We start from the raw sequence: 27,048 nt of genomic DNA on the forward strand, positions 1-27,048 counted from the left end.
TGATGACTATAGTAGATAAACTTGGATGCGAGTCAAAGACTCCCAGGTGACTATAGTAGATAAACTTGGATGCGAGTCAAAGACTCCCAGATGACTATAGTAGATAAGCTTGGATGTGAGTCAAAAACTCCCAGTTGACTATAGTAGATAAGCTTGGATGCGAGTCAAAGACTCCCTGATGACTATAGTAGATAAGCTTGGATGTGAGTCAAAGACTCCCAGGTGACTATAGTAGATAAGCTTGGATGCGAGTCAAAGACTCCCAGATGACTATAGTAGATAAGCTTGGATGCGAGTCAAAGACTCCCTGATGACTATAGTAGATAAGCTTGGATGTGAGTCAAAGACTCCCAGGTGACTATAGTAGATAAGCTTGGATGCGAGTCAAAGACTCCCTGATGACTATAGTAGATAAACTTGGATGCGAGTCAAAGACTCCCAGGTGACTATAGTAGATAAACTTGAATGCGAGTCAAAGACTCCCTGATGACTATAGTAGATAAACTTGGATGCGAGTCAAAGACTCCCAGATGACTATAGTAGATAAGCTTGGATGCGAGTCAAAGACTCCCAGGTGACTATAGTAGATAAGCTTGGATGCGAGTCAAAGACTCCCTGATGACTATAGTAGATAAGCTTGGATGCGAGTCAAAGACTCCCAGGTGACTATAGTAGATAAACTTGGATGCGAGTCAAAGACTCCCTGATGACTATAGTAGATAAACTTGGATGCGAGTCAAAGACTCCCTGATGACTATAGTAGATAAACTTGGATGCGAGTCAAAGACTCCCTGATGACTATAGTAGATAAACTTGGATGCGAGTCAAAGACTCCCTGATGACTATAGTAGATAAGCTTGGATGCGAGTCAAAGACTCCCTGATGACTATAGTAGATAAGCTTGGATGCGAGTCAAAGACTCCCTGATGACTATAGTAGATAAGCTTGGATGCGAGTCAAAGACTCCCTGATGACTATAGTAGATAAACTTGGATGCGAGTCAAAGACTCCCTGATGACTATAGTAGATAAGCTTGGATGCGAGTCAAAGACTCCCTGATGACTATAGTAGATAAGCTTGGATGCGAGTCAAAAACTCCCAGGTGACTATAGTAGATAAACTTGGATGCGAGTCAAAGACTCCCAGATGACTATAGTAGATAAACTTGGATGCGAGTCAAAGACTCCCAGGTGACTATAGTAGATAAACTTGGATGCGAGTCAAAGACTCCCTGATGACTATAGTAGATAAGCTTGGATGCGAGTCAAAGACTCCCTGATGACTATAGTAGATAAACTTGGATGCGAGTCAAAGACTCCCTGATGACTATAGTAGATAAACTTGGATGCGAGTTAAAGACTCCCAGATGACTATAGTAGATAAACTTGAATGCGAGTCAAAGACTCCCTGATGACTATAGTAGATAAACTTGGATGCGAGTTAAAGACTCCCAGATGACTATAGTAGATAAGCTTGGATGCGAGTCAAAGACTCCCTGATGACTATAGTAGTTAAGCTTGGATGCGAGTCAAAGACTCCCTGATGACTATAGGCCGGAGGCATTTCTTGCAAATGCCTTCCACATTTGCCGATTTAGTATATTAACAAATTGAGCATGGGGACTGTCAACAGTTTAAGTTCACTGTGACTGCTTTGTTGCCATTTCCATCGATGATGTAATCTGTCCCAATTTTATGAAGTCCAGAGTATTAAGCAATATTTTTGTTAATTTTTGAGTTGAGTACACGACAAATGTGAGGGTTCAATCAATTTATCATAAATTTGCTAGTTCAACACTGTACTTACACTTTCTGTCTCTGTGACTAAGAAGCTATGTAATCTTTCTAAAGCTGCTATTTTTCTGATATTGCCGCGGGAAAGGTTCAGTTGCCAAGCAAGTTCATCAGGATACCTACCCAGTGAAATATGCAAAAAGTTATAATAATTTCCTGTATTTATACATGTAACTAAACAAAAGCAACAGAAAAACTATCATTGTATGCTTTTATTGATGACTTGGTTTTTCTTATTTATGTGCTACTATATGAATCAATACACAATTAAACCAGACATGAGAGTCAACTCCTATATATCTTACCATGGTAATGGGTATGGTTTTGCAACACTTAATCCATCCACCTCAACATTCACCAACTCATTGAAGTAGTGACTCTTTAAAAATGTCAACAGTTGCTTGGCATGTCTGAAAAAACAAAATAAGATAAATATTTGTTGATTCACTCACAACTAAGATTTGTTTTAAAACGGCAGAAATGTCTGAATTTGATATATTTTTCCCTTCACTTAGCTTTAACATTTTTATGACCTATGCAGTGACATCAATAGCCAATAGCATTTGATCACTGACATCATGGCATACAAATGAATAAATTAATATACCGTTTTAGAATAATAAACAATTAATACATTACGAAACAAACAAGTCTATATTGTGTTATCTTTTGCAAGTGAGATTTTACAGGTCAATAAGTTATAAACATGGGATTTTTATCATTATTTTTTTCTTCAAGAATGCATTATTCGCCTTTTTCTACCTACATCACTTCCTCTGGATTGACTCACCTTCTAAAACCTGTTATTCTAAATGTAGCTGGTAAATTAGTTTTTAAAGTTGTCATAAACTGGTCCCATTCTCCTTCTGGAACAATACCCTGAGCCTGCAAGCAAACAAATATCACTGATGAAACTAGCTTGATCATAATTTCTTGTAGCAAATTTTGTTTCAGATTGCTGTGAAATTCTCTCAATTTCAGTAAATGCAGTAACCACTGAAATCACTTGATTCTGATATACACTCTGTGTAGACATTTTACATATACTTTATTGTGAATCAATTACAATTTGTATTCTGTGGCGATTCCAACAATGATTCCATTTCAATAATGATTAATACCTGAATACACAGTCCCTCTATAGTATATAGAGCGACTGTGCTTAAGATATACGATACAATACTATCACAAAGATATCTGCAGCAAATGTTTTTGCTAAATATTAAATGCTAGTCAATGTGATGTTTTACCTTGTAATAACTTTCAAATGCAGCATTAGCTCTGGTGATTTCTTCATAACCTATCCTACCACTTCCTTTCGGCTGAAACCAAACATTTACTGAACTGAATAAACAACATTTATTACCTAACAAGGAAATGTAGATAAGCAGAATATTGATTCACTAAAAATAAAACTGACAAACCATTAACCATAGTGCTGAAACACAAGGTTTTGGATTCAATGACAGACAAACCAAATGAGTGCAGTTCACACACTTCAACATGAGTTCTATTTTTAGTAAGTCATCTGCTCATCTGCACTCACTTATCATGCATTACCTGTTGTATGATATCAATAATGTACTGTACTGGGGAGAAAAAAGTGTTGATGATCTCCCTAAAATATGACCCATTATTCAAAAAATCATTGCGGTAGTTACCATAAAAATTATTAGCGGTAGTAAAAATAAAAAAAAATGAAATAGTATACAAATGTACATTATGGAAGTGCACCGTTTTTTAAAGTGCTCGCTTCGTGAGTGGCCTTCGATCGTTCTCGTTGCGCTCGCTATGACAGTATCATAAGCGTCTTGCTAACATTGATTGAATGTGATGGTTAGTTTATTGCAAACCTACTCGTCATATTAAATTTTAATATCGGAATTTTGTCCCGTGGTATATTATTCTCTGGTATGTCGTCCTACCAAGACAGTGTCTTTTGATCCAAAATAATAGACAGTCATATTATAAACTCACCTTCCATTTCTTTTTGTGGCCCAGTTTCTGTTTGATGCTTCTTGGCATTGTGTCGATTGTCAAGGATCTATAGACAATGGTTGGTTGCTGTGAATGATGTAAGAAACGAAAAATGAACTTCACAGTACGAATGCATATACGCATAACACGCCGAAAATTTTCAACACATGGAAGTCGCCATGTTTTATTTGGAAGGTACTATTATTTCAAAGGGATGTAACGGTTAATTTGCAGCAGCATGGATGATCTTCTTTGATATTCTCAGTCATACCACAATGTCTATGTAAGTAGCCCCACTCACTTCCAGATATTCTAAACTTTCTAAAAAGGCAGCAATATGCAATGGTAAAAGCTCACTAAAATTAAAATAAAATGGTTCTTCCTGAAGATAGCGAACCTCATTCTCAGGTTAGGGGTTTGATAGAATTTATAGGGAAGTTGTGAAAACTACCTTTCTAAAATTACAGTTTTCAAACCTTGTTTGGAACAGTTATTATAGTTTAAAATTGAATATCACAAATAACACAATTAGTTTATTAGAAAAATTATACTTAATATTTAAACATTCGGTGGTAGAGGATGAATTTCTCTCGTCTGATCCTCTGCTTTAATTTCAACGCTGGGGCGGTTAAAAGACTAGAATTTCTCGACTGTGAATTTCTACTGAGTTAAAAGCTCAAAATACTGCTTTTCGTTTTAGAATTGTTACCATATATCGAAATCTCGTTTGGTACTATGTATATTACTGTCCAGATTGGTTGATATATATTTCTTTTGATTCTATATATAGGTAGGTATCATAATGTATTACATGTTGGGTACTTAGTCCGGGGTACTTAGTATTTCTCGCTCGCTCTCACAAGCCTTCTTTTTTTATTTTCGAAAATAAGTTAGTTGGGGGGTTCTGAAAAAAACGCCTGCCTGGCCGCTGAGGGGGCTTTTGTTGGTGGGAGTGTCGGTATTCTCCAAGCATCAACTGAGTGATCCTAAATCTTGCTCTGTCACAGGTAATTTGAATATTCTTGTAGACAAACTGGTCATTGTGACCTCACTTTACCAGAAAAAGCTTATTCTGCTTTTAGCTGCAATTTATTCAAATCATGGTAATCATACCTTGTCCTTCACAGCATTGTACTGAGGAGCGGAACTAGTTTTTAGTGTTTGGCAACATTATTGTGGCTATTATGAGATTTATTAAAATGTTGCTATATGTTTTTATATAGAATATACAAAGTAAAAGGAAAACATAGCGCATTTGACAAAATTCATTATCCCACATATTTGTGTGTAGCACACAATTGCTCTGTACGTTACTTGGACACTAAACTGGAGCTACTTCATCAGTCAATGTTGTAGTCATGGTAAACACTCAAAAGTTTTTGTTTTTCCTTTCTTTTTCTGTTCATCGACATTAATATGAATAAAAAAAGAATTCCTTTCGTACTCATCACCCCTAACCCTAACTCTAATTCCCAATTCAATTGTATATGTCCCTCCTAATGACACAAGTAGTTATCGAGAGGGAACATATACAATTTTATTAGTGGGCTGGGAGTAATGATTAAAGTTAAGGGTAGGTGGGGTACAAATGAAACTCTTTCCATAAATGGTTGTGCCTATAAAAATGGCAAGTTTTGGCATTTCACCAGTGTAACCACTACCTAGATATCATCAGTGTTACAAAGTACCTAGATCTTACCAGTGTAACCAGTACCTAGATCTTACCAGTTGTCGGAGTCATTTCTGAATCATTTATCTGTGAAGCATTGTAATTGAAACATGCAATATTTGTTAATCGCTTTGTGGGGGAAAACTGCCACAAACAGTATAGGATCTTTAAATCTCACCAGATAGACTGTAGATACATCAAGCAGTAGACGGTATACCAGTATGCAATGTTCTAATGGTGAACACGCATTTATTCAGTTGTACAGCAATGAGATAGAGCTAGTTGAAAACTACATACGCTAGGACCATTTGGAACAATGTATCACTTGGAGTACAAAGGATGAAGTCTGTTTTAATTAACACTCTTTGTCAATTTAAAGACAAGGGTGGATTCACACCTTAGAATTTTAATCCTTGGCGTCAATTAATATGATTGGTTGTTTTAATTGAGCCAATCAGGGAGAATACACTTATGTAAACTGATAGAAATGGCTGAATACAGGCCAAAGTGTGTTTCTTTGCGTCACGAAAACAGCATAAATCTATAGGAAATTTGCCTACTACTACGCAATCTTGATAACATAACTAAAGATAATAAATACTGATAATTACATACAACAATGAAATAAATCTGATAAAAAGAAGCGAAGTTATGGTTAAATAACATGAAAAATATATGTATTCACATGGTAATAACGATACGCTTTATTCATTACATTTTATACAAGTTCAATAATACTGTATTCTGACTTATACATTGTTGCAAAATACGAATTCTGAAGTGAGACGACGACATGAATGCGAACGTGGTAGAAACCACCGCAGTGTGTTCTTTTGTTTCAATTTTTATATTCATCCAATTAGAAGTTTTCCCACTAATTTTCTTACACGGTCAAGAGTTTATCGATGTATATCAAGGGCATACTGCCAATTCTGTATCATTCTTACAATTTGTGTTTTATCGTTGATATCGAGTTGTAAGTCTCCGGATTGCCAGCGGGTTTTCCGTTAGTGAATGAATTCTGAGTTTTCATTAAGTCGTTCTTCTGTGGTGATTGGTGCTGATTGTGTAGCAGATAATTTTGCATACTATATTTTGTTACATTTCCATAACCGCAACGTGTCGTCCCCCACACCAGTGTAACCAGTACCTAAATTTCACCAGTGTAACCAGTACATATATCAGACCAGTGTAACCAGTACCTAGATCTCACCAGTGTAACCAGTACCTAGATCTTACCAGTGTAACCAGTACCTAGATCACACCAGTGTAACCAGTACCTAGATCTCACCAGTGTAACCAGTACCTAGATCTCACCAGTGTAACCAGTACCTAGATCTTACCAGTGTAACCAGTACCTAGATCTCACCAGTGTAACCAGTACCTAGATCTTACCAGTGTAACCAGTACCTAGATCTTACCAGTGTAACCAGTACCTAAATCTTACCAGTGTAACCAGTACCTAGATCACACCAGTGTAACCAGTACCTAGATCTTACCAGTGTAACCAGTACCTAGATTTCACCAGTATAACCACTACCTAGATCCTACCAATGTAACCAGTATCTAGATCTCACCAGTGTAACCAGATCTAGATCTCACCAGTATAACCAGTATCTAGATCTCACCAGTGTAACTAGTATCTAGATCTCACCATTGTAACCAGTATCTAGATTTCACCAGTATAACCACTACCTAGATCTCACCAGTGTAACCAGTACCTAGATCTTACCAGTGTAACCAGTACCTAGATCTCACCAGTGTAACCAGTACCTAGTTCTTACCAGTGTAACCAGTACCTAGATCACACCAGTGTAACCAGTACCTAGATCACACCAGTGTAACCAGTACCTAGATCACACCAGTGTAACCAGTACCTAGATCTCACCAGGGTAACCAGTACCTAGATCACACCAGTGTAACCAGTACCTAGATCACACCAGTGTAACCAGTACCTAGATCTCACCATTGTAACCAGTACCTAGATCTTACCAGTATAACCACTACCTAGATCTCACCAGTGTAACCAGTACCTAGATCACACCAGTGTAACCAGTACCTAGTTCTTACCAGTGTAACCAGTACCTAGATCTTACCAGTGTAACCAGTACCTAGATTTCACCAGTATAACCACTACCTAGATTTCACCAGTGTAACCAGTACCTAGATCACACCAGTGTAACCAGTACCTAGACCACACCAGTGTAACCAGTACCTAGTTCTTACCAGTGTAACCACTACCTAGATCTTACCAGTATAACCAGTACCTAAATTTCACCAGTATAACCACTACCTAGATTTCACCAGTGTAACCAGTACCTAGATCACACCAGTGTAACCAGTACCTAGATCACACCAGTGTAACCAGTACCTAGATCTCACCAGTGTAACCAGTACCTAGATCTTACCAGTGTAACCAGTACCTAGATCTTACCAGTGTAACCAGTACCTAGATCTTACCAGTGTAACCAGTACCTAGATCACACCAGTGTAACCAGTACCTAGATCTTACCAGTGTAACCAGTACCTAAATCTTACCAGTGTAACCAGTACCTAAATCTTACCAGTGTAACCAGTACCTAAATCTTACCAGTGTAACCAGTACCTTGATCTTACCAGTGTAACCAGTACCTTGATCTTACCAGTGTAACCAGTACCTAAATCTTACCAGTGTAACCAGTACCTAGATCTTACCAGTGTAACCAGTACCTAGATCTTACCAGTGTAACCAGTACCTAGATCACACCAGTGTAACCAGTATCTAGATCACACCAGTGTAACCAGTATCTAGATCACACCAGTGTAACCAGTACCTAGATCACACCAGTGTAACCAGTACCTAGATTACACCAGTGTAACCAGTATCTAGATCACACCAGTGTAACCAGTATCTAGATCACACCAGTGTAACCAGTACCTAGATCACACCAGTGTAACCAGTACCTAGATCACACCAGTGTAACCAGTATCTAGATCACACCAATGTAACCAGTACCTAGATCTTACCAGTGTAACCAGTACCTAGATCTTACCAGTGTAACCAGTATCTAGATTACACCAGTGTAACCAGTATCTAGATCACACCAGTGTAACCAGTATCTAGATCTTACCAGTGTAACCAGTACCTAGATCTCACCATTGTAACCAGTATCTAGATCACACCAGTGTAACCAGTACCTAAATCACACCAGTGTAACCAGTACCTAGATCACACCAGTGTAACCAGTATATAGATTACAGCAGTGTAACCAGTATCTAGATCACACCAGTGTAACCAGTATCTAGATCACACCAGTGTAACCAGTACCTAGATCACACCAGTGTAACCAGTATCTAGATCACACCAGTGTAACCAGTACCTAAATCTTACCAGTGTAACCAGTACCTAAATCTTACCAGTGTAACCAGTACCTAGATCTTACCAGTGTAACCAGTACATAAATCTTACCAGTGTAACCAGTACCTAAATCTTACCAGTGTAACCAGTACCTAGATCACACCAGTGTAACCAGTATCTAGATCACACCAGTGTAACCAGTATCTAGATCACACCAGTGTAACCAGTACCTAGATCACACCAGTGTAACCAGTATCTAGATTACACCAGTGTAACCAGTATCTAGATCACACCAGTGTAACCAGTATCTAGATCACACCAGTGTAACCAGTACCTAGATCACACCAGTGTAACCAGTATCTAGATCACACCAGTGTAACCAGTACCTAGATCTTACCAGTGTAACCAGTACCTAGATCTTACCAGTGTAACCAGTATCTAGATCACACCAGTGTAACCAGTATCTAGATTACACCAGTGTAACCAGTATCTAGATCATACCAGTGTAACCAGTATCTAGATCTTACCAGTGTAACCAGTACCTAGATCTCACCATTGTAACCAGTATCTAGATCACACCAGTGTAACCAGTACCTAAATCACACCAGTGTAACCAGTACCTAGATCACACCAGTGTAACCAGTATCTAGATTACACCAGTGTAACCAGTATCTAGATCACACCAGTGTAACCAGTATCTAGATCACACCAGTGTAACCAGTACCTAGATCACACCAGTGTAACCAGTATCTAGATCACACCAGTGTAACCAGTACCTAGATCTTACCAGTGTAACCAGTACCTAGATTTTACCAGTGTAACCAGTATCTAGATCACACCAGTGTAACCAGTATCTAGATTACACCAGTGTAACCAGTATCTAGATCACACCAGTGTAACCAGTATCTAGATCTTACCAGTGTAACCAGTACCTAGATCTCACCATTGTAACCAGTATCTAGATCACACCAGTGCAACCAGTACCTAAATCACACCAGTGTAACCAGTATCTAGATCACACCAGTGTAACCAGTACCTAGATCACACCAGTGTAACCAGTATCTAGATCACACCAGTGTAACCAGTACCTAAATCTTACCAGTGTAACCAGTACCTAAATCTTACCAGTGTAACCAGTACCTAGATCTTACCAGTGTAACCAGTACCTAAATCTTACCAGTGTAACCAGTACCTAAATCTTACCAGTGTAACCAGTACCTAGATCACACCAGTGTAACCAGTACCTAGATCACACCAGTGTAACCAGTACCTAGATCACACCAGTGTAACCAGTATCTAGATCTTACCAGTGTAACCAGTATCTAGATCACACCAGTGTAACCAGTATCTAGATCTTACCAGTGTAACCAGTACGTAGATCACACCAGTGTAACCAGTATCTAGATCACACCAGTGTAACCTGTATCTAGATCTTACCAGTGTAACCAGTATCTAGATCACACCAGTGTAACCAGTATCTAGATCTTACCAGTGTAACCAGTACCTAGATCACACAAGTGTAACCAGTACCTAGATCTCACCAGTGTAACCAGTACCTAGATCTTACCAGTGTAACCAGTACCTAGATTTTACCAGTGTAACCAGTATCTAGATCACACCAGTGTAACCAGTATCTAGATTACACCAGTGTAACCAGTATCTAGATCACACCAGTGTAACCAGTATCTAGATCTTACCAGTGTAACCAGTACCTAGATCTCACCATTGTAACCAGTATCTAGATCACACCAGTGCAACCAGTACCTAAATCACACCAGTGTAACCAGTATCTAGATCACACCAGTGTAACCAGTACCTAGATCACACCAGTGTAACCAGTATCTAGATCACACCAGTGTAACCAGTACCTAAATCTTACCAGTGTAACCAGTACCTAAATCTTACCAGTGTAACCAGTACCTAGATCTTACCAGTGTAACCAGTACCTAAATCTTACCAGTGTAACCAGTACCTAAATCTTACCAGTGTAACCAGTACCTAGATCACACCAGTGTAACCAGTACCTAGATCACACCAGTGTAACCAGTACCTAGATCACACCAGTGTAACCAGTATCTAGATCTTACCAGTGTAACCAGTATCTAGATCACACCAGTGTAACCAGTATCTAGATCTTACCAGTGTAACCAGTACGTAGATCACACCAGTGTAACCAGTATCTAGATCACACCAGTGTAACCTGTATCTAGATCTTACCAGTGTAACCAGTATCTAGATCACACCAGTGTAACCAGTATCTAGATCTTACCAGTGTAACCAGTACCTAGATCACACAAGTGTAACCAGTACCTAGATCTCACCAGTGTAACCAGTACCTAGATCTTACCAGTGTAACCAGTACCTAGATCTCACCAGTGTAACCAGTACTTAGATCTCACCATTGTCAGACAGGTCGCAGTTGAAGACTGTGGCCACATGTGATCCCTGGTCAATCAGAATGTTATGGTTGCCAGAGGATCTGCTCCCAAGGGTAATGGGGCGCATGGCCATGGCATGAGGGTGCTGCCCCCCTGTTCCTTTGTTTCCTAAATCACAGCTCTATATCAAAATTACTAAATATGTAAAACTTTTTGTAATTGCCATGTATCTTACTTTTTTCTTGACACGTATGATATTAATCGTCAGAATAAAAATTATCAAAAATTAATAATACAAATATTTCTATATAACAATAAATGTGTGTTCAGATTTCAGATATGGTATTTAAATGTTTGGTATGCAGTATTTGTGTGACCAATATTATCAGTCTGTCATCTCATATCACCCACAGTCATCTTGACACGCAGCACGTCATTTTACAGAATTTCTGTCAAGCATATTAAGTAAGTATTTTTTGTCTGTGTGAAGCAAACAATGGCAGTCTTTGTGGTTACCCTGTCTGTGTGTGTGTGTGTGTGTGTGTGTGTGTGTGTGTGTGTGTTGGTGTAGACGTAGAAGTAGAGCCAGTAGACCAGACATACACAAACAAAGTGGAGCCCTTTGTACAAGTGGAGCCCCAAATTGGTGGCTCCACAATGTTTCATAATTTATATTAATATTTAATCGAATTTAAGTCAGGTTTGCGAAGCTTAGGTTTAGTATCGGGGAAGGTATGGTTCACGTTATATTAATATTAATATAATTATACCATACCTTACCCCGATACTAAACCTAAGCTTCGCAAACATTTCTATGTTCAGTCACGGGATATTCAACTCTAGTTTAATTAAACTTAATTAAAGTGCAATTCTCCATTGTATTGCATTGTAATTGAGTTTAATTAAACTCCAATTAAAACGCAACCCTATATAGGAACGCGTTTTAATCGAGTTCATATCGCAACTATATTAAAAGTTAATTCAACTATATTAAAAGTTAATTCAATGGTGGCTCCACAATTCATGGGACACCTGTATGTGTGTGTGTGTGTGTGTGTGTGTGTGTGTGTGTGTGTGTGTGTGTATGTGTGTGTGTGTGTGTGTGTGTGTGTGTGTGTGTGTGTGTGTGTGTGTGTGTGTGTGTGTGTGTGTGTGTGTGTGTGTGTGTGTGTGTGTGTGTGTGTGTGTGTGTGTATGTGTGTGTGTGTGTGTGTGTGTGTGTGTTTGTGTGTGTGTGTGTGTGTGTGTGTATGTGTGTGTGTGTGTGTGTGTGTTTGTGTGTGTGTGTGTGTGTGTGTGTGTGTGTATGTGTGTGTGTGTGTGTGTGTGTATGTGTGTGTGTGTGTGTGTTTGTGTGTGTGTGTGTGTGTGTGTGTGTGTGTGTGTGTGTGTGTGTGTGTGTGTGTGTGTGTGTGTGTGTGTGTGTGTGTGTGTGTGTGTGTGTGTGTGTGTGTGTGTGTGTGTGTGTGTGTGTGTGTGTGTGTGTGTGTGTGTGTGTGTGTGTGTGTGTGTGTGTGTGTGTGTATGTGTGTGTGTGTGTGTGTGTGTGTGTATGTGTGTGTGTGTGTGTGTGTTTGTGTGTGTGTGTGTGTGTGTGTGTGTGTGTGTGTGTGTGTGTGTGTTTGTGTGTGTGTGTGTGTGTGTGTGTGTGTGTGTGTGTGTGTGTGTGTGTGTGTGTGTGTGTGTGTGTGTGTTTGTGTGTGTGTGTGTGTGTTTGTGTGTGTGTGTGTGTGTGTGTGTGTGTGTGTGTTTGTGTGTGTGTGTGTGTGTGTGTGTGTGTGTGTGTGTGTGTGTGTGTGTGTGTGTGTGTGTGTGTGTGTGTGTGTGTGTGTGTGTATCTGTGCACTGATAAACTACTCACCAGATTTCAATGAGAGGAATAAAGAGCGGACCTGATTAGGTTTTGATTGTGTCAAGAACCACTGAACAGTTTTAAATAAAAGTTGGTATACTGGGATACTCCATAATTGTTTGGGTTGAAATATGTGCATTCATTTTCAAATAGTCATTACCTAATTTACATATTTTAGCTAGTTTTTAGTTGTTCCACAGATATATAAAATACAACTAATCTAATTTAATACAAGTTGTTGTACAAACCACAAATGCATGATAAAATGTATTCCATCAACACCTTGTGCCACTCAAAGAGTAAAACATTCATTTAACAACCCACAGTGCCATATATTAGGTCAGGAATTCATTCCATACATACATACATCCACTAGTAAGTGTAGAATCTGAATCCAATATGAAACTAGTGTGTTGACTGTTATAATATATCATTTGCATACATGTTTTTAATCCATTGTAATATGGTACCATTATGTTAGAATTACACTCAAAACCAGACTTGTACCCAGACTGGGTGCATCGTAATGATCCTGAAACATGCTGACACCCCTGAAGCATTCGTAAATGAATGTTGAAGTTGATGCTACATGCTTTGTTTGAGTATTAAATTTTATTTTTATTTTCCCGTCACAAACTCTGCTGCAACACCAAAATAGTTGTATCTTTGTTTTAATTCTGACATCCTTGGCAGATTAATAAAAATCTATGTATTCTCAGAATGTTCTATGAGAATTAAATAGATACTATCAGTTCATATAAATAATATAATAAACAACTTTGTCTAAACATCAATAGATATTCCAAAATCAGTCTGTTGTTTACACTTGTTTAATATATCTGATATTGTGTAGCAGTTATTTCCATGAAGGCCATTTTGACAAATCTTTCAAATCTAAAAGTTCCCTCCCTGGTTTCAAATGATCTTATCTTTAACACTGACATAAGATTGTCTGAATACATTATATTCACAAGGAAATTACATTTTATTTTATAGATAAGAAAGTCTCCCCATGCAACAGAAAAGATGGTAGCACATTTGATGATGAAGATAAGAGTGATAGTGAAGACCAGCAGGCAAAGGAGAAACAATCAGTTCACAGGCATGATGAGCTTCATCATAAACTGAAAGAAGTGGAAAGCAAAAAACAAGATTGTGAAAACAGAAAACAACCTGTTATTGTTATGCCGATAATAATTGATCCTTGTAATTCAGATGTTGACTTGCATGGTATACATTCTGAGATGCTGACAGATGAAGGAATTAACAGAAAGATAATATCTATAAATCAGAAATCAGACATAGAGCATCAGAGCTCATCAGAGGATAATGAACAAAATGATATCGAATCAGATTCAGTATTACCATCTATACGACAAATCAGTCTTGAAACGTGTGACAATTCTGTTGTACAAAGAGATAAAGAGGATTGCCGGACTAGTAATCGAATCACCCATGCATGTAGAACATGTAGAATAAAGTTTGGTTGTATTATGAAGTTGAAAAGACATGAGGCTATGCATGAATACAGTACACTTATACACTGTTTACATTGCAGCACAGTCTTCCGTAATCAAAAACTATTACAGAAGCATGTTAGCCATGCACATTCTAAAAAGAAACATGAAATATATCATTGCCGTTCCCGTAGCCATGTGTCATTCTCACAAAATGCACTTAAGCAACACCAAGAGTTGGACCACCTTGAAGGACGATCATTTAAGTGTACTTATGAAAAATGTACTTCTGCTTTTGCAGTTAAATTTGACCTGATACATCATATAGCTGTGGTGCATGATATCAGTAAACATAAATATAAATGTGAGTTTTGTGAAAGAACTTTCTTGCACAAGACCAAATATGAAATCCATCGATATTCGCATGACAAATCACTAAGTCCACATATGTGCAATAACTGCAACAAACGATTCAGTACGGCAGATGCGTTACAAGGACACATCGCGAGTAAGCATGAGAATAATCGTCCTTTTAAATGCAAACACTGTAATAAAGCATATGCCAAGAAGTATGCATTGTTACAGCATGCTAGAAGACATACAGGTACAGTATTACATGTTTAATAGCGCCCTCACACAGCACAGGTCATTCAGTAGCGCTCTGAAGTGTTTTATTATGTTTGTATTCCTGGGAAACTAGATAAAGTTGATCCCGAACACTATATATATTGATATATTGCTTAACATGGGATTGTTTGAGAACGCGACTTGAACTGTTAGGTGATTCTGTTAATTGTTGAGGGGCCTCAACATGTAAAATATACATCATTTTCTCAATTTCTGACAACAGACTCTATGATGTCATACTTTACCCATAATCCTTTGCTGAAAAATCAAGATGGCGGTCTACATAAATTGATGAAAAATTGAATATCTAGAGAATGAGAAGTGATATAAAAAAACTGTAAATTGCATGTCCTTACATTTGCCGAGCTCTTCCATCGAGGAGTATTATGTTGTTAGCCTTGACTTTCACTTTAAAGCACTGCATGCAAATGTGTTTAACATCAGGTGCTAGGCACACATGCAAATTTTGAAATATGACTAATGAAAGATGTGTGAGAAACTAATTTTTCAAAATTCCGCAAACAACATAAAAAAATTATAGTCGTCTGCAGTTGGGCATAAACGTACAATACTAATCAGGAATTATGTCAATTGAGACATTTTTTTCGCATGTCAGAATTGCTGCTTATAATTAACTACACACAACAGTGTTGAAATATGACTGCTTGTGCATATGTGTTGTGAATTATGCAATGGTGGTTTATTCCTTTATTTATAGGGAAGCAAAATAGGACAACGTTTTCAGCATTGCAAAACAACTTTAAACATTGTATTTTTAACACATTTACAGAAATGTTAATAATATAATTGGCACATTTATCTGGCATTCGAATTAATATTGTCGGTTCCAACTGATAAAATATTATAGGGAAACTCACTTAATAACAGTATAACTTTTTACTTTACCATGAAAACCAGTGCAAGGACAAATATCAAATAAAAATGTTGCTATTTACTATGAAATTTTGAACTGTCATCTCTTAAAAAATGCTTGATGGAAACTCACTTCATTTTCTCATTTTCTGCATTTTTGAATGTCATGGGTCTGTATTGTTTACAATTCATATCAAATATATCATAATCAATGTGTCCCATTTCAATTTATTTAGTGTACTGACTCATTATTATGATCATTTTTTCTCAAGATTCATTTAATTTGTTTGCAGGAGAAAAAGTGAGCAAATGTCAGCTATGTGAAGAAATGTTTGAAAATGCAAGTTTACGACGTCAGCATATGAAAGATGCCCATGGTGTTGGCTTCTCATGTATAGTATGTGGAAACATGTATGTGTCACAGTATAAACTCAATTATCACATGCAACATCAGCATGTACAGTCAAAAAAACCACTAACGTTAATTTGTAATGTGTGCAAACAAAAAATGTCTACTACAAACGAACTACAGCAACATTTAATCACATTTCATAATGTAAACCAACCAAAGAATAGTGACGTTGGTGAGACAAGTGAACATGTGATGTCTGAGGGATCTAACTTGGATACAGGTCAGCAGATTATATTGGTAGAAAGTAGTGAGATAGAAAATGCACTACAGTCAAATCATAACATGACAACTGTTGTTTATTTCGGTCCATCTGATGGGGAGTGTGGTAACATAGAGATAATTACAACAACCGAGGATGACATTGCTCAACAGATGAGTAGTGTAGTCATGACAACACTTGATGAGAACATTGAACAGACAAGACAGGTTGAACACTCAATATCAACACTAAACATAAACATGCAGAAACAAAAGGAATTGAATACTGAACATGTAAAAATGACAGAACGTAATCACACTGAAACAGTTGAACAATACCTGAACACATTAAGACCAGCATAAACAATTAAATGTAACAACGCTGCAGCACAGGCACACAGGGATTGGATAGCGAACTTGATAAATGTATGTTTGAATGAAATGAAAAGAAACAAAAGAAATGATACACATCCAATGATTGGCAAGACACTGTTCTATTTGTTACTTTTGACTCCCTTTCGTTCCCATTCTTTGCCTTAATTGGCCGAACAGAAGCATTGAATGATTTGCATATTCATTATTCTGATTGGCTGCATGGAATATACATACGATTGTCGTTCCCAATTCCCAATGCGTTCACAATGCCTTGCTCTAATTATATATTTATCATGTGGTTATTTAATTGCCATTTAACTTCTCCACTTATGAATGAAAGTACTGGTGTTGGCCTGTGCTAATAATATCTGTCTAATCATTTGTAAGAAAGTGCATAAATACCACCATGGTAGTACATAACAAAAGTTTCAGCATGTCAGCTTTCTCAAGTCATGCTTGTGAGGTGTAGACTTTTGATTTTCACTGTAATTCACATCTATTTTTATTTTAGTCTGTGCTTTATAACTTTACATTCAGGCAACTATAGTCTTTTCTTTGACATTATGCCTCTTGGAATTCAAATATAATTTTGAACATTAAATGTGCAAGAAGATGACATTTGACATATTCCACAACAACTTCTATCGCACATGTACAAAATTTAGCAAAATTTTTAATTAATTTTGATGGATGAATTTCAAAAACAAAAACATGTCTACACAACACATTAACAGTGGCACATAGTCTAATGGAATTTGAACGAATTATATACATTGTATTTTTGAAAAACTTGTTACAAAACAGCTCGGACAATTTCTGTGTGACTTGTAATCAAGAATATCTTTATTTTCAATCAAAAACAAGTCTAAACTTATCTTTTGTGAATGTATTTGATCAGGGGGGATATATTTAAAAGCAGGTTATGTAAACTACTGGAAAAAGTGTGATCAGACGAAATATCATTCCTTTGATGTTTGTATTTCCTTGTTCTACCATATTAGGCTCACTTTACCAGTATACAAAATTGCCGAAACATTAGTGAGGCCACATTATTTCTGTCACTGATAGAAAGACTGTGGTAAAACGAAGGTTTCAAACTAACTAACGTATGTGATAACTAGAAGTAAAATGTATTTTTTTTGGCCTGGACATAATCTGTCTTCATTCAGAATGGATGATTTTTTCATGGTTTATTTATATACATTTAATATTAGATGCAATTACTGGTACTATTTTCTACAACATATACAGATGTTCAGATAATTTAAACTATGATAATGCAGTAAATTCAGAATTACAAGAAGTGTATGATGCACCAATTTAATTTGAAATCTTCTCTATATTACTACAGTACTACATACTATTGTATTTGCTCTATCAAAAGTGAATCTCCAATAAAAAAGCATTTATTGTATTCTGGAACATATTAAATATTTTGTCTATGGATATACATGTAACTTGGTCTATGTAAGCAGACTTATACTAGTGATAGGTGTGGTATTATCACCTGACAGCCACCATGAAGTACAGACACATAAAGGACGGTGGTTGTCACGTCATGTCCTGTTCAATATGGAACTCATAGTGACGTAGACAATGTGTATAAAATAAATTTACATGTAATTTGAGCACAAGCTGCACGACGACCACCGCCCTATAATTCATCATGGTAGACATTGAATACATGTTACATGGTTAGTCTGAGTCTAGCCATCTGATTGGTTGAAGCAAGGTCTTGTATCTGGCACGTGAAGATCAGTGATTCTGCCCTGAAACTGAATAAACTGACTTAAGGTTGTAACAAGGGAAGTAAAAAAAACGAGTTAAAAAATTGGTTTGTGATTGAGACATTACAAAGTTACTAAGCATGCTGCTATAATAACCTGTACTGTCTCTGGATAAATTCTGACCCCAGACAATTTAATATACTGGTTTGACATAAAACATGTTTAGGAAAGGGATGATGTAATAATAATAATTATCTTTATTGTGTTCGTATCCCTATTAGGATTTTGACTAAAATGCAATACAGATGTGAATAAAGACAAACAAACAATTAAAGTGAGAATAAAAATACACACAGGAAAATAAAAATAAATAAATAAATCAAAGAAAGCTTAGAAAGAACTCCCGTGTGCTGAGAGTTTTGGAGACACATTAAAAATTAATTCAAAATTACTTATACTTGAGATATTGATGGAATAGCTGAAAACTAATTATGCAAATAAGGTAACTAATATGAACAGATTTAAGTGTAAAACTAATAAGGTCTGCACAATGTACCAAGTTTCATTGGAATGTGATTAGAACCAAAAAAATATTAATTATTATGCTAATTAGAGAATTAATATGAACAGATTTTAACCCAAAATTAATCAGGCTGTCTATTGTCCTAGAGCATTTATGTACCAAGTTTTATTCAAATGTGATGATCAATACTTGAGATATTAGTATTAATTAATTATGTTAATTTGGTGATTAAGAAGCATAAATATTTACCAAAAACTAATATGGTGCATAGTCTTAGGTTCATTGAAATGTGATGGGTACTATTTAAAAGTTTCATTGAAATCCAATGAGTGGTTTTTAGACATCAGTGCAACAGCCATAGAACAGCAAAAAAATTAACTAATTATGCAAATTAGGTAATTAATAGGCACAATTTTTTATCTCAAAATTAATCAGGTCTCTGCATAGTCCTAGAATATCTATGTCGCAAGTCTCATTGAAATGTGATGATTAGTACTTGAGATATCAGGTGAAAAGCTGAAAATTAACTAATTATGCTAATAAGGTGATTAATATGCACAAATATTTACCAAAAAACTAATTAGGTCTCTGCACAGTCCTCAAGTAACTATGTACCAAGTTTCATTGAAACGTGATCATTACTACTCGAAATATCAAAAGCTGAAAGTTAATTAATTATGCAAATTAGGTAATTAATATGTACTGATATTACCCTAAAAACCATCAGGTCTGTGCAGTGTCATAGGACACCTATGTACCAAGTTATATTGAAATGTTATGATTAGTACTTGAGAATCAGTGGAAAAGCCGAAAATTGATTAATCATTATGTAAATTAGGTAATTAATAATATTAAAAATAATAATACCCAAAACTAATCAAATCTGTGCATTAGTTCAGAGCATCCATGTGCCAAGTTTCATTGAAATCCAATGAGTGGTTCTTCAAAAATCAGTGGAAAAGTCATAGAACAGCTTAAAATCAGTTAATTATCATGCAAATTAGGTAATTAATATTCATAGATTTTACCCAAAACTAATCAAATCTACGCACTAGTTCAGAGCATCCATGTGCCAAATTTCATCAAAATCCAATGAGTGGTTCTTTAGATATCAGTGGAACAGTCTTGGAACAGCTAAAAATCAGCTAATTATCATGCAAATTAGGTAATTAATATTCATAGATTTTTACCAAAACCTAATCAACTCTGCGCATTATCCCAGAGCATCTATGTACCAAGTTTCATCAAAATTTGATTAGTGGTTCTTGAGATAACGGTGAAACAAAAAAAGTGACATACATACATACATACAGACAGGGTAACTGCAAAGACTCCCTTTTGTGCTTCGCACACGGGAGTCAATAAAAAACACCTAGCAAATTAGACTAGAGAAAAAAAAATAATGGTAAAGTAAATTGGATTGTTTTCCACATTTGTGTTGGTGAATGTTTAGATTACTATTGCATGTACATGACCTTATCTTGAGATAGCTGACTATAAAGTTTTCAGTTTTTCCTCTCTTGTTTTGAAACCGTTCTCTATGTATTTTGCTATTTGTATTATTATTTTCTCATCTTTATTATTTAAAATATATTTTAATTTTTCTTTATTGTTTGCTAAGTGTTGGGGTGATAACAGCTGATAAAGTTTTTTTCTTTCTTCGGCGTAGAGATCACATGTTAAAAGAAAATGTACTTCGTCCTCTATGGCGTTATTTTCACAACATAGACATTTTCTGTCAGATATATCTGTGTTGTTATATCTCCAAGTCTCTATTTTTAGTCTGTGAGCACTAATCCTCAATTTTGTCGTTGATGACCTGTGATGAGTATTTTTGACTATGTGTAAGTAGTTTTCAAAGCCAAAGTATGTTTTCAGTTCTCTGTAAGTGCGCAATTTATTTTTGTGATTTTTCCCTTTGTTATCATTGTCTAAAATCTGTTTATAATTTTTTTCAAACTTTGTTTTTAGTTTTTCTGATATTATTTTATCTATATTTACATTGTTCACATTTTGCTTTTTTTCTTCCTGCCACAAATGGTCTATATCTATATCTTTAAGTATAAGTTTTAACCCGGAAACCCAGTTGTAGGTGCCAGAGTTGTCTAGTTCTAAGCCAAGACTGTATGCTTCATAAACCAGAGAATTTTCAGGCATTTTTTTTATTCGAGACCAGTATTTGATCATCTGTTTTATACCTGTTGTAATTAATGGATACCTTCCTAATTCTAAAAGACATGCCACATTGGTCGCTTTGCTGTTAACTTTGAGTAGGTATTTGCAGTATTTCATGTTGTATTTCAATTGTTCCATTGGTGACATGATATTCATATACATCTTTTGGTGTTTAATTATACTGTCTGGGCAGATTTCTGCACAGTATAAAAGTATTGGTTTTATCATGGTATCAAACATTTTAACGTATATTTTTATGGTATGGTATCTGAGAATAATAACTGTTTCATTTTGAAGCATGCTTTTTTATAGCTCTATTTTTAAGATCTTCTTGAGCCAAGTCAAATTTACCATTTGTTTTAAATTTAATTCCAAGATAAGTGTATGTTGACACTCATTCTAGTTCTACACCTTCTATGTGAAAATTTTGGTTTTCAATGTGTTTGCCACTTTTGTTGAATATCAGGATTTTTGATTTATTAATATTAATGCTTAATTTCCATTTTTTGCAGTAAATTTGCATTCTGCAAACCTGAGCTGCTTTCTGATAGTAGAATTAAGTCATCTGCGTATAGTAAACATGGCAGTGTATTATTTCGCAAAGATGTTTATATGTTCTTTGTAAAATTTTCCTGTGATACAATTTTTTCTTAATTTGTACATTAGTCCAGGGTGCCACACTGAGTCAAATGCTTTTTTGAAGTCAATAAAACATGCAAAAATGTATTTCTTGTTGTTAAGATATTTTGTGACCAGTTGTTTAAATACAAATATGTGATCTCTTGTTCCAAATTTTGGCATGAACCCAATTTGTTCCTTAATTATTATTTTATTGTCCTGTATATAGTTGGTTAGACGTTGTTTCTGAATTGATGTGAATAGTTTACTTAATGTGCTCAGAAGGGTGATTGCCCTGTAGTTGCTAGGGTCTGTTTGTCACCTTTTTTATAGATGGGTTTAATGATACCTGTATTCCAGCTACTTGGATACTTGCCACTAGATAAAATAAGATTGAATAATTTTTGGAAAGGCTTTATTAAAATATGTCTGCCTGTTTTCAGCATTTCGTTTTTAATTTTATTCAGACCTGGGCTTTTTCCAGCTTTCTGCTTATTTATTTCGTTTTGTATCTCAAGTTTTGAAATATTTTTGTCAAGCATATCTACTGTCTGAGAGCTCCACTCTAATAGGTCAATGTCTGCATCTTGGTTATAGTCTCTTATCTGTCCGGAAGAATTCGGTTCTTTAAAGTGTTCAAACCACTTTCATCTTTAATGTTTTCAACATAGTTTTCATTTTGTATGTATGTTTCACCCAAATGCGTTATTTTTGAGTCCCAGAATGATGAAGCTGTTATTTATAACAACCTTGTGAACACCAAACGGTCATGCATAATTTCATTGAAGAAAGTACACTTCATCAAGTGACAGATTATTTGTTGTTTTAATGGTTACCGTATTAAAAACGTGAACAATTTTAGTCCCTTTAAATACTTTAATACAACTAGGAACCTCAGACTGCCTTCCAATCAACCGGGCCCGCCTGGATGGATGTTTTAAATGGGCAGTCCCCTGTGGTAGAATATATAGAACTATAGATAGAACACGTCTAAATGTGTCCTGCATTCAAGCTGTAATCCCTTTGCGATATTCATGTGAACTCATCCGCTTATATGTGTGGGTAGACTGTGGAACGTATTCATCCCACATCGGTTTAAATAAAGTGTGATAGATTATACGGGTCATTCCATGAACAATCAAGATTTCCTACCAACAGCCGGCGATTGTGCGATTGTTACGGTAACAATACTGGCAGTATAGACTGCTATGCGTTTCCACTTTCATCGCGTCACATGTTTCTGTGACATCACGGTAACATCTAGTAGTCGTAGTATATCAACTTTCAGTCTAGCTGATATATTGCATCATATCACAGGCCCAACAAGGAAGGAACTGTGATAATATTAATCTGCATAATCTGTGTTTCGTTGAAAGTCGGTTTCCATGAATTCCGTTTCGTTGAAAGTCCGTTCTACTAATAGTTCGTTTCGTTGAATGACTATTTCGTCGAAACTTGAATATATCGTCATTAAGTAACAAAATATCAACAAATTGAAAGGGAATGTTGCGTGAAATTTCCAATTGTGCAAAAAAACGAAGGATATAAAGGCAAGAAAAGTTGGCTTTTCAGCAGGTCATGGCCACACTTGATTCCGATTCCAGACATTAAGTGGTTCGTGTTGCCTAGATTTGAAAGTAAAGCATTGTTGTCGCCAAATTACCGTCAACAGAACCAGTAAGGCATGGTGTCATAGTGGAGGGACATTTGCCAGACACACCTTTTCAGGTACATGTATATTTTGGGATGCTGATTTCAAACTTGTGAATGCATTTGCTAAATAATACATTTCCCTAGGTCTCAATTTTGTCAGGTATGCTAAATCATCGGCAGTTTGATCGGGGATTGGCAATGTTTAGGAAAGAATAAAAGGTTAAAAAACTAAGCTAATACATTAAAAAATAATAATACCAAGACTATATTATTATACTATGAAAATATGCAAAACTTAACTGTGAAAGAAAATTATTCCGGGGTTGCTGTCTTATTTCAAAACACTTCTTGCTACAGAGAGTGTTAGACCACAGTTGTTTAGCAAGGCCATGAATTGTATCTTTGGTGAAAAAATTTTAAAATTTTGGTTTTTGCCATTTCAAATAAGACCTTTCTTTCGGGGGTATAACTTTTGCGTGGCATCATTAGATAGTACTCATCTTCTACTTGATTTTGTTGGTAAGGGACATTCCTTCATGTCTGCCAAGACTTAATTTTCAAGTTTTGGTCACTGACGAGGCGGAATTTTGTTAAATTTTCGGGCATCTCAATATTTTGCAGGGTAACAAGGTAGGTTTCAAAAGCAAAATTGTTTTTTGTATGTTCTTAATTTTTTTTTGATCGATTGTCGATATGTAATTAACTTTTCCAAGTTTTTTTTTAAATGTTTTTTTGTGCCAGGCGACAGTTTAATGTCACAGTTGTCTCTCCTGACATTTTTTGTAGGTGCAAATTGCAAGTGCTAGTGCTGACACAGAAGTCATATTTGGGACTACATGATAGGGCTGTGCGGCTGCGCTATACTGGCATCAACCAGGCTCGGTTGTCTCGAACACAAGCACCCGTGGACCTTAACCAAGGTTCCCCCAAAGTCGAATTCGTTAGTGAATGAATTTCGGCCAGTGGAATTGGCCTTCCCATTGGTCCAAGTCCACCGTATAAGCCCATTGTTGTGGTGTTTTTGGATGTCCCAAGAGAAAACGACGATAATTTATATGTACATCTTCAATTGGTGATTTTAGTGCAATATCATCTCCCCATAGATCACTGCCATATGTGAGAATTGGTCAGAGCAGTTTATCTCCCACCCTTGAAGTGAAGTGTTAGTTATCTACAATTTATTTTTATATTCGTCGGAAAACTAAGACTGCATTTTGTTGAATTTGTCCCACAATATAGCTCGAGCGTCGTGCATCGCATTGACTTCTGGTTCTCATAGAAACCCATAGAAAAAACAACATATACCCATATATATAAAACATTTCTTTTTATAAACAAATTGTGTGGCGAGATATAACACGACATCAATTAGAACAATGTATCTCTTTTTTTTCTTATATGATGATAACTTTAATTATTATTATAATAATATTTATGGAATACTTTTGAAATGTTTGGTAAATATTTTTTTTTTCGGCTTATTCATGTAAACTGTCAGCTTCGATACTTTATATGTAAACCTATGTAAATTTTGCTAATTTTCTTGAAAAAGGCTAGCCTGATTGCTTTGGTGTTTCTTTTACAGTATGCATCTCAAACTGGGACTCGGAGCCATATCAACCTGCTGTAAGCCTAGTATCTTTGGAGTTTGTTGCCATTAAATACTAGAGCAGTAGTTCTGCACTCACTAAGTGGTTACTTATAACTGAATGTGTCATGCGCACATTGAACCGTAATTTAAATTACAGCCTGAGCACATCATAGTATAACAAAATATACAGAACAAATATAATTGACTAATAAAATATTTAAACTATTATATCTAAAGTGACAACATGAATATTATCATGGCTTGATGCAATATCTCTATCGACTCGGGTGGCTTATTGTTATTAACTACCGAAGCCTGGAGACACTTTAGTAGTGGACCAGTTAGACAACTATCCTTTCTTTGCAACGTGAATCGTGGAAAATACAAATATTACCCATACCCAAAGCCGCAAACTCTTTATAAAAGCAGAGGAGAAAAATTGCACAGCTAACAATGTACTGTCTTTCCTCGTTATATGAAACGATCCGTGAAGGAATTCCAGGATTGCTTTACTCAACTGACACCCAGCCGGGCTGACATCATTTAGTATTTACCAAGAACTGGACGGTATAGAACAAACGATGTTTCACGAGGTGTATTTGCAACAATTGAATCGTCGTGGACGTTTGTGAACAACGAAAGCAGAAGTATGAAATTGAATTGAGTCAATTATTTCTTAAGTACAGGCACATGAAGGGGTACAACCCTTACTTTCACCATGTATGGCTATCCAAGTCTGACGTCACCGAATACCCAGAATGCATGCCGACCATCATATTAAAACAGCTACGCTATCACTTTTTACTGCCTGAATTGTAGGAGTCGATAATTTTACTCGTCTCTTCGCCGCACGAATTCTTCGTCACAGAGTCATCATGCCAAACGAATACAATAATGGTCTTTTCAGTTGTTTCAACAACCTTGGCCTGTGTGTTGTCACTTACTTCGCACCATGCTACACGCAAGGAAAGGTAGCAGAAGCCGTCGGCGATGACTGCTTGTTATGTGGACTGTCTGTTTTTGTTCCTCTCCTCGACATCTGGGCCCGTGCCTCAATACGAGGAAAAGTGCGTGAGCAGAAGGGCATAGAGGGAGGTTTTATCGGTGATCTATGTCTCGCATGTTGGTGTTACCCCTGCAGTTTGATGCAAGACGCCCAAGAGATGAATATTCCATCGCCATTTGGATCTTCGATGGCTCGCACTTAATAGCTGGAAAAATAGGGTGCGGTCAGCGCGATCCGACCAGACTTGAATTACAAGCTGCCTCTGACCATATTTTAGATGTTTCATAGAATACGCCTCTTCCTGCTATATCCACATGTATATCCATTATCAGTTTGATTCTACCCTCCGCTCTTCCTTTGTAATTGATTTTGTAGACAACCTTTCGCTTCGTCTATCCATTGATGTGATTGAACTTCGAAGAATCTGAGATTGGCTGCCCTGGCTGCCTTGCCCACTCTACATACTCTCGTTATTGTGCGCTCATTTGAAATGTCCCTGACCGAGTTAGCGGTCAACGAACGGTCAATTGATGGGCGTAAAATAACGAGTTTCGATTGCACCAATATGGTGCTTTGATGAATCGCGTTCTCCCCACGTTGCACGTTTTTACCAAGAACAATATACCCGTTGATTCAGGATTGCCAAATTACGTGCCTCCGTGAACACTAACTTTTGTTATTACTACAAGTATACAGTTTCAAGTTTATCGCTTGGCAAGTTACCTGACTTGTTATCATCATCTACAGGCACTTGAACTTGTCTTGTGTTACTTTTTCAACATTATTCAGATTCAGAATATATTCAAC

General features: G+C 36.5%; 3 protein-coding genes across 3 annotated transcripts in view; 2 read left to right on the plus strand and 1 right to left on the minus strand.

Moving 5' to 3' along the window:
* The window catches only part of LOC102803327 (RNA cytosine-C(5)-methyltransferase NSUN2-like), a 54,498-nt gene extending 50,539 nt beyond the window's left edge, over nt 1–3,959 (minus strand). The window contains exons 1-5 of the mRNA XM_085499984.1: nt 3,771–3,959; nt 3,044–3,115; nt 2,584–2,678; nt 2,099–2,203; nt 1,807–1,912 (exon numbers count right to left, since the gene is read on the minus strand). Coding sequence (XP_085356110.1) covers nt 1,807–1,912; nt 2,099–2,203; nt 2,584–2,678; nt 3,044–3,115; nt 3,771–3,914 — 522 coding nt within the window. The 5' untranslated portion in view covers nt 3,915–3,959. The remainder of the gene's footprint in view (nt 1–1,806; nt 1,913–2,098; nt 2,204–2,583; nt 2,679–3,043; nt 3,116–3,770) is intronic.
* A 732-nt stretch (nt 3,960–4,691) lies between these two features.
* Nucleotides 4,692–17,029, plus strand: LOC102809430 (uncharacterized). The gene is made up of 4 exons (XM_085500727.1): nt 4,692–4,777; nt 11,485–11,619; nt 14,003–15,067; nt 16,257–17,029. The coding sequence occupies exons 3-4, from the start codon at nt 14,191–14,193 to the stop codon at nt 16,934–16,936; spliced, it is 1,557 nt and encodes a 518-aa protein (XP_085356853.1). The 5' UTR covers nt 4,692–4,777; nt 11,485–11,619; nt 14,003–14,190; the 3' UTR covers nt 16,937–17,029.
* Nucleotides 17,030–26,110: 9,081 nt separating this feature from the next.
* On the plus strand, nt 26,111–26,443 carry LOC100378782 (uncharacterized). The gene has a single exon (XM_002739579.2). The coding sequence runs from the start codon at nt 26,111–26,113 to the stop codon at nt 26,441–26,443; it is 333 nt and encodes a 110-aa protein (XP_002739625.1).
* Nucleotides 26,444–27,048: the final 605 nt, after the last annotated feature.

Source organism: Saccoglossus kowalevskii, chromosome 6, assembly GCF_978046115.1.
Source record: "Saccoglossus kowalevskii chromosome 6, keSacKowa6.1, whole genome shotgun sequence".
NCBI classification, from domain to species: domain Eukaryota; kingdom Metazoa; phylum Hemichordata; class Enteropneusta; family Harrimaniidae; genus Saccoglossus; species Saccoglossus kowalevskii.

Bases quoted from the DNA above. Each gene is read 5' to 3' on its own strand.
- LOC102809430 (XM_085500727.1), top strand. From the start codon at position 14,191: ATGCCGATAATAATTGATCCTTGTAATTCAGATGTTGACTTGCATGGT. The intron at 15,068-16,256 runs GTACAGTATTAC...ATTTGTTTGCAG, and splicing joins GCATGCTAGAAGACATACAG to GAGAAAAAGTGAGCAAATGT.
- LOC100378782 (XM_002739579.2), top strand. From the start codon at position 26,111: ATGCCAAACGAATACAATAATGGTCTTTTCAGTTGTTTCAACAACCTT.